At 33.7% G+C, this 11,585-nt stretch overlaps 2 protein-coding genes across 3 annotated transcripts; one reads left to right on the top strand and one right to left on the bottom strand.

Annotated features, from left to right (window-relative positions):
- Window positions 1–4,462: 4,462 nt before the first annotated feature.
- Window positions 4,463–7,225, bottom strand: LOC108198384 (rust resistance kinase Lr10). 2 transcript variants are annotated; one of them, XM_064082447.1, is made up of 4 exons: window positions 6,305–7,225; window positions 6,107–6,136; window positions 4,860–5,968; window positions 4,463–4,653 (listed from the first exon to the last, which is right to left on the bottom strand). In XM_064082447.1, the coding sequence occupies exons 1-3, from the start codon at window positions 7,152–7,154 to the stop codon at window positions 4,863–4,865; spliced, it is 1,986 nt and encodes a 661-aa protein (XP_063938517.1). In that variant the 5' UTR covers window positions 7,155–7,225; the 3' UTR covers window positions 4,463–4,653; window positions 4,860–4,862. The 2 variants fall into 2 exon arrangements, with proteins under 2 accessions (XP_063938517.1, XP_063938516.1); XM_064082446.1 differs by lacking the exon at window positions 4,463–4,653 and having other exon boundaries at window positions 4,688–5,968.
- A 1,348-nt stretch (window positions 7,226–8,573) lies between these two features.
- LOC108198775 (rust resistance kinase Lr10) lies at window positions 8,574–11,229 on the top strand. Its single transcript, XM_017366545.2, has 4 exons — window positions 8,574–9,565; window positions 9,654–9,695; window positions 9,817–9,846; window positions 9,950–11,229. Exons 1-4 carry the CDS (start codon window positions 8,743–8,745, stop codon window positions 11,020–11,022), a joined length of 1,968 nt encoding a protein of 655 aa, XP_017222034.2. The 5' UTR covers window positions 8,574–8,742; the 3' UTR covers window positions 11,023–11,229.
- The last annotated feature ends 356 nt before the right edge of the window (window positions 11,230–11,585 follow it).

An 11,585-nucleotide genomic window follows, 5' to 3' on the forward strand; every position in this document is an offset into this window, starting at 1 on the left:
TTGTGTTTCAGTGTAGGGTCCACTTACTGATAATTATGGCTCACTCAGAGGGTTGTGGAGATACTTTTTCAAGCTGGACTACGCCTGGACGTTTATTTAAAAGACTTAAATATTTTTATGTCAGTAATTTCTTTTGTAACGCTTACCGCCACTCATTAGACTTAATCCACGTTCCCAAACTAGCTACTGACAGTGCTGATGAATAATGAGCATCTGCAACTGCCGAGTTTTCTATTTTTCACTTTGATTGTAGAGTTAAATGCATAACTTGTACCAATGAAATATACTCCAATTGTTAAACTAAATAGTAGTTATAGTTCTGTGTAGAATTCGACTACCTCCGTCGTCGGAATTTCGATCCGTTAACAAACGTGAGTTCGTAGATGGTGATTTATGAGCTTTATTCTAAAATCGGTAACATCATTCTTTCAATTTATTTGTAATCAAATTCTCTCTGTCTCCTTAAAATTACGTATTTTCTTGAAGTTTGTTGTGTGTTTTGGCTTGTTTTTTTGGTTTTTGTATTTCATTATTATGAAAGTTGATGTACATTATTACATTTTTATTTCTTTTCTCCTCTGATAGAGGTTGCATAGGCTTTGTCCGGTGACCGGATTCATTGATTTGTAACTTTGTTTGAATTTGTTCAGATTAGATTGTGAATCATGTTGAGTTTAGTGGATTATATTTTTTAACATGTTTTTGTCTTGGCCGAATTTATTGTGGTTGGCTAAAATATTGATCGAAAACGGAGTTTGTTTTAATTTTTTTATATATGTGTTCTTGGTGTTCTTGATTGTGTGGATATGTTTAGTGTCTGTTTGATCTTCTGCATTAAAAGTTTTAGTTTTTTAAACTGTTTTCAGGTGCATATATGAATTGATTATTGATTTGTTACAATTCGAATATCAATTGTTTTTAATTATGGTATAGTTTTATATATTATACATGTATACTCCCTCTGTCCCATTTAATTCTATACGTTTCTTTTTCAATGTCCGACACGCACTTCAATGCTCGTATAAAATATAGTTTTGTAACTTATTTTTAAAATTTTCTTTTTTTTGAATAAAAATATAACATTCAAACCTTTATGCAAAAAAGAAAAATCTTAAAAATATGTTATAAAACTATATTTTACAAGAGCATTAAAGTCCGTGCCGCGTCCCCGTCCCCCAATGTATATAACTCAGGGGGACGGAGGGAGTATATGTTAGTGTCCAATAATTTTGGATATGAAGGAATTAAATTCTTCGGTTACATTTGAGATGGAATTAAATATTTGTGTATTTGTGATTTTATATTTATATATATACATATTATGGGTTAATTGATGGTATTCAAGTTTTAAATTGGTTTGTGTTTGGTAAGTGTTTTTAAGTGCATTTATTCGGCTTAATTGGCATATTAAATTTGTTGATTTATTAATTAGTAATGAGAATTTATTGGGTGTCATAATTGACGGCTTTTTTTAGGTCTTGATAATGTTCAAGGAGTTTGTACGAGTTTTTAATGGTCATAATTGGTGACATATTTTTTTGGACCAATATGGGTTGGCATGATTATTGTCATATATGAATATTGTGCGGAAATTTTTGTTCTTGGATTGATAATTAGAATTAGAATTTATTAATTCTTAGAGCAACTCCAATGCATCCACTCCTTACCTATATGTAGTCTACATGGACAATATTTGAGGATTGAGAACAAAAAACACAACTCCAACGCAACTCCCTATCCCTCATTTATTTTAGGTGAGAGAAAGTTCAACCCCTTATTTGAGGGATGAAAAAGCAAACCCCTATATTCTCCATGTCATCACCAGCTCATATATCCTCTTGTTTTTCTGTCATTTATCACTGCAATTTCTCTCTCTATTTCAGTTGCATATATCCTCTCTATTTCTCTCTCATATAGGGGATCAATATAGGGAATACCATTGGAGCAAAACAATTTTTTTGTCCCCTATATTTTAGGTAACCATTATTATATAATATTTTAGGGGTTGAAAAAAGGGAATTGCATTGGGCTTGCTCTTATACTTTGTGATGCTATGATATTGACTAATTGGATAATTAAAAAATAAAATAATGTTGATTAGGATATAAATATTATTTATTTTTTTTAATAAAATATTTTCATAAAGAGAAGGATTTATTCTTTTTCTAACATAATATTTAAATATTTTGTTTATGTATATTTGTTTTCATAAGAAAAGATTAGTATATATAATAACTTTTTTAGTATTGTGTGTCTAACCAAAGTCCTTGCTTTGGCATGGGAAATTAGTTTTCTTGAAATTTTTAAGGAGCTTGCATATTCAACTCAACGTACAGGGATCCTTTTCACAAAATATCATATCTAAATTTAAGGTGTATTGGAGCCAATCCTTCCCCCTCTTCGATCTTCTCTTCTTTCACACACAAAAACACACACATATATCAGTGTGCCTCGGCTACACTCTCGCCACCGCCGCGGTGTTTTACTTCGTCTACAAGCTGGAATCGCCGAAGTACACAGTCGATTCGATCGCAATCACCGGCTTCAATCTCTCTTCATCTCGCCTTATCTCACCAGAGTTCGACGTCAGTATCAGCGCGAACAATCCGAACGACAAAATCAGAATCTACTACAAGAAGAAAAGCTCCGTACAAGTCTACTACTCCGACGGAGTTCTCCCCGTCTTTTATCAGCCGGTGAATAATGTAACGGTTTTCAAAACGTACGCGTCTTTCGTTCAATTATTTTCCAGTTGAATGAACTTTTTTTGTTCGATTAAATTATGATTAATTGCTGTTGATTATAGTGATTTGTTTGATTTTAATTAAACTTTTGTTTGATTTGTGCCTGTTGAGTAATCGGTGGACAATACGAGGTTATGGTTTTGCGGTCGTGTGCGAGGGAGATAGCGTAGCAGTGGTGGAAGCGGTGCCTGAGAGTTCCGGCAACGACAGATCCGCCTTCAGAAAGGAAAGCGTTAATTGTGCCTTAAAGGCGTTATTTGTGCCTCATAATTGAGGGCGTTATGGGGCTCATAATTGAGGGCGTAAACGGTACCTCATAATTGAGGATGTTATTTGTGCCTTTTTAAAGGGCGTTAATGTGTCTTAAATAAGGGCGTTAATATTTTATTAATTATTAATTGTGCCTTAATTAAGAGTTTAATTGTCTCAATTATGAGTTATCATAATTGTGTAAATTTTTTGATGAGCACATGCATTTACACGTAATATTATTAATAATTAATTATTGGATATATTTTTATAATTTATGTAATCTAATATATATCGTCTTATATTTTTCTTGTTTCCTTTGTTTTATTTTCAGGATTCTTGGAAGAAGACCGGTTTTTCTTTTCAGATATTGAAATTTTATTGTCTAAATTTCCCCGGTCATCTTGCATGTGCGACGGTTAGATAGTAAGGTTTCTTGAATGAAAGAATTATCACGGTGAATTGCCGATTCTTGTTTGTGAGATTTATTCTCATCTTCAAAAAAAAAAAGTCCTTGCTTCAGTTAGACATTGTAACTTTTCATAATTGTATCATTTTTTTTCTTATAGATTCTAATATTCTTATTATTGTATAAGATGTTATATTATTATATTTTTGTTAGAAATTATATGTCATAATTGGTTTTAGGCCCCCCTTCCCCGCCGCATATACTTTGTCTTCTTAATTTATCATCCTTATGTTTATTTTTTCTTAATGTCTTATTATCTAAACGTCCGGAGATATATTTGCGTATCTTTCGGTTAGATGATAAATTTTATTGGATGAAGTAATCTCTAGTATGGCTGTTATATTTATGATACAACTCATCTACAAGTATGTAGATCCGAAAAAAAAATAAAATCAAATACAATATTGGGTAGCTCAGATAACAATTAGCATGTCCATACAGACTTTCATATGCGAATCTTGCCATGGTTTCCATAATCCTGTTACAGTGAATAACTGTGTAAAAAATCACAATTAATTAATAATAGTAACAATAACGACAATAATAACAATATGCAATACCTTATAACATATGAAATATATATATATATTAATTTTTAAAATATATATATAATATTATATAAATACTTATATTGATATTCCTTCAAAACTTTAGTATATGATTTTAAATATAAAATTATTAATTTATCAGTATTATATAATATCAAAAATTATCCATGGTGGACATCCTCAAATTAGCCAATTCTGTTACCCTTCATGGATCTATGAACAAATAAGCGAAGGATAGGAGAAGAAAATGGAAGATGCCAATGAGGCTGAAAAGATGTTGGCAAAGAAGATGATAATTGTTGAAATGCAACCAAGTGACCTTCCCTCACTGACCAACATTATTGAAATGCTTGAAGCAGACTCAAAGCAGCTTTTAGTGATGCTCCTAATCAATCATTAGTGTGTCTTCAGATACCTAATTAAGCCAATTGAGTACCAAGACCTATCAAATGTCTTCAGACTAATAATGCAGTGCCATAGATTATTTAATTTAAGAATATTAAATATATCATAAACAGATTATGTGATGTCATTAATCATTATTATGAAGCCCTGAGGATTTGTTTGCAAGTCAGCAGCAAATCATGTGTCTCCAGTCTCTAGCTCAATTTTTACTCATCTTCTGAGTTTCTTAAAGATGCTCCTATCATAAAAACCAAGAAAAGGATTATGGTAAATCCATTTTAAATACACACACATTTACACATACAAGGCAAGCAATTGTTACATGCATCAAATAAAAAGAGTATTCCATTATTTGCAGACATGCAGTAGTGCAATAATACCATATAAGAACATCCTATTTTTTAGAATTCTATTTGCAGAATATCAGTAGAGGTGACTCATTACCACTCAGTCTGATTCAGAAATTGCATCAAGCATGTTGCTAAACATGGACGCCGTTTTTTCACTAGCAGAGCTAAACGGATTAGGAGGTATGGCTGGGCAATCTTCTTCTTGGAGCATTTGAATCACATGTTTCATGGAAGGGCGATCTCCTGGGTGCCAATTTATGCACCAAAGTCCCACTATAGTGAGCTTTTTTGCTATGTTGTTATTTACCTCTTCCTCAATCTGGCTTCTCGTTTCTCTCCCTTGTTCAAGCTGATGAAAAACCCATTCAGGAAAATATGCTTCACTGGTGTTCTCTGTTCCTGCTGAAGTATGATCCCTTGCTCCAACCATTTCAAGCAACAACATACCAAAGCTATAAACATCCGATTTGGATGACACTTTCCCAAAATTCCTCGAAAATACTTCTGGTGCAATATAGCCTATTGTCCCCCTAGCCATAGTCATAGAAACCATACTTTGTCCTGTGGTGCACAACTTTGCTAAACCAAAATCTGCTATTTTTGGATTAAAATTGCGGTCCAACAAAATGTTGTGAGGTTTGATATCAAAGTGGAGGATTGGCTGGGCACAACCTCGATGAAGATACTCAATACCTTTGGCTATCCCAAGAGCAATATCTTTCATCTTTTCCCAACCAAGAAATGCTTTATTTTGAATTTCCCTAGAATAAACATATTTCTCCAGTGAATTGTTTGGTTGAAACTCGTACACAAGTGCTCTTCTACAGCTATCAGCGCAGTATCCAACTAGGCGAACCACGTTTACATGGTGGATTAAGCCGATTGTACTAACTTCATTTATGAAATCTTCTCCACTTCTTTTGTCGTCAACCTTATCATTCAGGACCTTAATGGCAACAAAAACATCATTTGAAAGTTGTCCCTTGTACACCGATCCATAACCTCCTTCTCCTAATTTAACATTGAAGTTGTTGCTGATCTTCCTAATGTCGGCATAAGAGTACCTTGAGGGCTTTAGAGCTTTGTAGTCCTCCAGAAACACTTCAATCTTCAGCAGGTGTTTTTTCTTTTGTTTATATGACTTGGTAGCATAATACAACACTACCAGAGTAACCAACACCATTGAGATACCGACCACTTTACCTACATGTAAAACACAAATGGGTAACTGCCAATGATCCCCTTCAAGGGAAACTATAACGCAAAAAACTGTAATTTATTTCAGTAACAGTGTAAAGCATTGTCAGAATGTAATATAGAGTTTTCAGAGTGAAAATTTACCAGCCATAAGAAGTTGGTATGAAGAATGACCTGTGAAATAAGCGGACATTAATTATTTCCCGAAGCTTGTGAAGTTCAGAAGTTGCAAAGTAATGAGGTTATGAGCAGGAAGTTCAACTTAATATGTTTAACTCTATAATAAACACTTTTGAATGTTTGTGTGTGTGTAATGAGACTAGAATTCTACATGAATCTTACCTTTGGTGTGGCATTGGGTGAGAATAGTGCTGTTTGGTTTAAATTTGCAGTACTGTCCTTTGGCCTCGCAGTCACCACAATTAGGTCCAGACCAAGATAGCCCTCCTGCATTATAGGGGACATTGGAAACGTTGTACATCTTGGTGCAAGATGTCATGGGATATAGAATAGTTTCCAGTGGAGAATAAACGGCATAGACTTCATAACCACGACCTCCTAAAGAAGGGACAGACCATATTAATATATTTCCACCAGCATTCTCACCAACAATATCTTTTGTTATTGAACAATTGTAAAATGTGTAGTTACTATAGATGCCGACTTCTAAATCATGAAGTTCACTATTAGTTGATGGGGTGTCGGTCAATGTAAAAGGTTTGAAAGGGTACTTAGGCAAGTTGTTGTAATTATAATGGTGGCTGTTGCGGGAGTAGTAGTGTTGTCTGATATCACGGCCGTATTCAGGGGAATCTAATACGAACAGGAGCTGCTGTGATCTGTAGTTGATAGAAACGACTGAAGCATTAACAGAGAGTGAAAGGTAGAGACCGGAATGAGAGGTGTTGACCTGGTATTTAAACTCCAACTTCGGAATAAAGAACTCTTGGTAGACATATTCACAAGAGAGTTGAAAACCAGGTGGGAAGACACAGTGATCTTCCTTATGCTGCTTATCTCTTTCTTTGAGATGAAAAGGGAATCGTATTTCAGTCGATCCGCACCGTGTTACCCTGTTGCACGCTTCATTTTGTGCTGCTGCACCTTCCAGCCTCATGAAAATACTATAACTGATTACAAATACAAGCAACTCAAAAACATGCTCAACTTTCGTCAAAAAAAAAAAAAACATGCTCAACTACTGCCATATTGAAATCTAGAGGTTCATCTGTTAACTGTTATGAATATATGTTGAATTTTAGTTCATTTTTAATTTGGTTTACAAGATCATATTCAAAAGACGAGGGAGATTAGATTAAAGAATACTTATTTATTACTATCAACTAATTAAAGAGTTGGCATACGAAACATTCAATAGAATATCCGTATTAAAAAATAGATGTTGGAGTGTCGAAGCATCTTAGCTAAGATGATACTCCTCCATCTTTTTTGATTCAATTTCTTAGAACAAATACTTATTAAAAAATATTATTTGAATTATTTATTTATTTGTTTTTTCTTATAATAATGTTAATTTAAATTGATTGAGTTGTATATTTAAATTACTTAACCATTGAAAATTGTGAAATAAAAGTATTTTTTGGAGAAGCATTCAGAAAAGACAACTAAAAAGAGTACAAAATAATGATTATTTTGGGTGTCGTACTATCATGAAGTTGCTTCAATTTTAAAAAATAATACATTATTATTATTTCAAATTTTTGTGAATAGAATTTGTAATTTAAATTGATATGATGAAGTGGACCAACTTCAAGTCTATAAAATATAATAAAATCATTATAGTCAACTTCCTTTTATACGATGATGTAAGAGAATTTAAAATTTATATCAAAAAGTCCTTGTCGATTGATTAAAGATAGAGAAATTCTCATTTCACAACTTTAACGCTTATAATATTTTAGATAGATGTAATAAAATATTATTGAAGACAAAATGTGACATTTATACTAGAACTAATTACAGAACTATTTGTAATTTTCTGTGATGCTTGTCAAATTCTTACAAACTTGTAAAACACCAGAAATAAATGGATGAGACGGAAAATTATAAGGAATAAACTAACAGGAAAGATGTCAGCGGTTGAATACGCAAATTATCACATCAGTAAAAGAACAAATTCAGTTATGTATGTGATTAGATTATTTTAGATAATTATATTTTGGATGTGTGGTTTGTTAAAAATATGGTCTATTATCTTTTATTTTTAAGTTTCATACTATAATTTTATGAAGCACACTCTTTAAAATTTGCAAGAGGAGAATATGAGAAAACACAATTTTTATCAGATTAATGTAGCATTTTTGGACTTAATATAACATTGTGTTTAAGTGAATTTCTCCTAAAATAAAATAAGATAACTTTGTAAACTAAACAGGAATTGTCTTATATCTTGTATATCACGGGGGAATGCAACAATATTGTTAATTAATTATTTCCATTCATAATATATTTATTTAGTTATAAGCACCGAAAATAACTAAAGAGAACACTAAATTTATGAAATAATTAATTAATATATTGACTAGAAAATTGAGGTTGTGACGTAGTATAAGAACCCGAGGAGAGAAATTTTGAAATAATTGATCACCAGTATTAAATTTAATTCAAGTTCCTCCTGAATTAGTCATCAGGTTGCTTTGTTGATACCGGCAAATAATTTATTCCAGTACTAAATTTTAGGGAAGTTCTACTAGTCCAGATTTGAGAAAGGTTACCGGTACTGACTAGCTTCATCACCCATCCACAGTTCCAACTAAAGAATGTCATCTTCCTTGTTATTAGCATGGCAGATATTGGTGATCACTTGCTTCAGTAGCTATAGCATAGCCTTTGCATCAGAAAATTCTTCTTCTTTCACTAATATCCATAACATAAGTTGCCCCTTCTATCTTAGAGGCCAGCAACATGATTGTCAAAATTTTAGCTATGAGCTCTTCTTTCACAATAATCGTACTTCATTACAATTTCCTGCGACAAACTTTCCATTTATAGAAGAATCAGAGCAAAACTTGTTAGTCTATGTGGAGGCTATTGATTATGAAAAATCTTCTATTAGGATTTCCTATCCTACTGAAGGAAACTATTCATGTTCCTCGGATATTTCAGTTTACATTTTTTCATACAAAAACTATTTCATCAGTTTTGACAGGTACCACCGTATTTCTCCAATTCGGGAATATAATACACCAATAACATATGTGGACTGCCCCTCTCCTGTGAATTCATCGACTCGATATATACCTGTCCCTCCCTGCTCATCATCATCATCCATGTCCTCGTATGTTATTATTGGAAAGATGGATTCATCAGAAGTAGAGAATGATTGTAAGGTTCGGTGGGTAAATTGGGTGTCAACCTCGTGGCCAAATATTAATCAAACATCTTTCTTGGACACTCAAGATAGTAGCATGATGTTTTATGGAATCGAGCTTCCATTCCATTACTTCTATTGTCTGAATTGTTCTGTTGATTATACTCGAGATACATATTGTGGCGGAGTTCAAAGTGAAATCGGATATATGAAGTGCCCGTCAACGATCGATTATGCCTGCTATTATGACGACCATGTCAACTTTGACTGTGGTAAGAAATTTAAAGAGTCTATCAAAGTTATGTATTTTCTCACTTTAGAAAGCTGCCTGCGGCGACCCTAACATCCAATCTTTTATAGGCCTGACTTTCAACTGGCACGTCTTCTCACGGTGGTTCGGAGGTGAGTAAATTTAGTTCTTGCTGTAGTTATTATGTTCGATGATACCTTCACACACAGAACATATGTACAGACATACATCTGAAGTTTTACTGACAATTCTTTTATTGTTACAACATGGCAGAACATAATACATCTATATATAAAAGCACAGGTAAGATATCACTACTCTACAATATTTTCTAAATTCATTAATACAAGCGAAAAACATTGGTTAAAGTATACTATTGTTCTCATCATGTTCCCTGCATGTGTAGGGAGTGTTCTAGGTACACGATTTTTGTGTGGAATTGCATTTTTATCAGTGTTTCTAGTAAATAAATTAAGGAGAAGACATTTGTCTGTGTACGACACCATTGAAGACTTCCTTCAGGGTCACAACAATCTTATGCCTATTAGGTACACTTATTCACAGATCAAGAAAATTACTGGTGGATTTAACGATAAATTGGGTGAAGGTGGCTTTGGCACCGTATATAAAGGAAAACTTAGAAGCGGCCTTGTTGTGGCTGTTAAGGTATTAGGCGACTATAGTGCTAGCGGCCATGATTTCATCAATGAAGTTGGTACGGTTGGTAGGATCCATCATGTTAACATTGTGAAACTTATCGGTTTTTGCTTTGAGGGTGAAAGGCGCGCTCTAATCTATGAATTTATGCCTAAGGGATCTCTTGAGAAGTATATTTTCCCCGAACAAGGAGGAGAAAGAACAGCCACTTTGAGTTGCCAAAAAATTTATGAGATTTCATGTAAAGTGGCCTGTGGTATTGAGTATTTACATCGAGGCTGTGACATCCAAATCCTACATTTTGATATCAAGCCTCATAATATCCTCCTCGATGAAAATTTCATTCCTAAAATTTCTGATTTTGGCCTTGCAAAACTACATGCTACTGATGATAGTATAGTCACTATGACCGCTGCAAGGGGAACATTAGGCTACATGGCTCCCGAGCTGTTTTACAAAAATATTGGAAGTGTTTCAAACAAGGCAGATGTATATAGTTTCGGAATGTTGTTGATGGAAATGGCAGGACAGAGGAGAAATTTGAAGCCATTGGTGGACCAAATCAGCCAAATTTACTACCCCTCGTGGATCTATGATCAAATAAGCCAAGGAAAGGAGATTGAAATGGAAGAGGCTACTGATGATGAAAGAAAGTTGACAAAGAAGATGATTATTGTAGCAATGTGGTGTATACAAATGAAACCAAGCGAGCGTCCATCAATGAACAAAGTTATTGATATGCTTGAAGGAGACTACGAGCTTCTGGTGATGCCTCCTAAGCCTTTAATATGTCCAGAAGAGGCGCCGATTGAGGATCAGTAAATCCATCAAATGTCTTCAAACTGATGATTGTGGAGTGGTGCTGGTTAGGAACTCAACCGACTGTAAAGTGATTTATGTGATTTTTTTTTGTCCCCTGTTTTACTTGATGAGTTACCAAAAAGAAGAAGATGATTGTATCTGCAATATCAGTCTATTTGCATGATAATGGTAAAGTTGTTCGAATCAAAATGTAATAAAATGGTAAATACTAATAGTAGGTCGATCACCCAGTAAAGAAACACAGGTGACCAAAATAAACAGGACACTGGAAGTCATATAAAGAGGTGGGAGAACACAAAGGCTTTGTGTTCTTCCTACATAATCATTGATAAATTAAAAAGATTGGAGATGGCTTTGTCTTCCACAGGTTTCGGTGCCAACTTGCCAGTTTCATTCATTGAGAAACTCATTTTCATATGTACGGTCAACAATATTCTATGTGGTTCTATGGAGTGTCTGGAGTCCGTATTTAAACTCGAAATTAGACGCCCATCATAATTTTTTAATTCAGTCTCAAATAATTTTTTTGATTATTCAAATTTTACAATTTATCATTTATAAGT

Source organism: Daucus carota, chromosome 8 (genome assembly GCF_001625215.2).
Source record: "Daucus carota subsp. sativus chromosome 8, DH1 v3.0, whole genome shotgun sequence".
Classification (NCBI taxonomy): domain Eukaryota; kingdom Viridiplantae; phylum Streptophyta; class Magnoliopsida; order Apiales; family Apiaceae; genus Daucus; species Daucus carota.

Coding starts and splice junctions, on each gene's coding strand:
- LOC108198384 (XM_064082447.1), bottom strand. CDS start 7,154: ATGTTTTTTTTTTTTTTGACGAAAGTTGAGCATGTTTTTGAGTTGCTT. Junction 6,137..6,304: donor CACCCAATGCCACACCAAAG/GTAAGATTCATG, acceptor CTTATTTCACAG/GTCATTCTTCATACCAACTT. Junction 5,969..6,106: donor ATACCAACTTCTTATGGCTG/GTAAATTTTCAC, acceptor TTTTACATGTAG/GTAAAGTGGTCGGTATCTCA.
- LOC108198775 (XM_017366545.2), top strand. CDS start 8,743: ATGTCATCTTCCTTGTTATTAGCATGGCAGATATTGGTGATCACTTGC. Junction 9,696..9,816: donor CTTCTCACGGTGGTTCGGAG/GTGAGTAAATTT, acceptor ACAACATGGCAG/AACATAATACATCTATATAT. Junction 9,847..9,949: donor ATCTATATATAAAAGCACAG/GTAAGATATCAC, acceptor CTGCATGTGTAG/GGAGTGTTCTAGGTACACGA.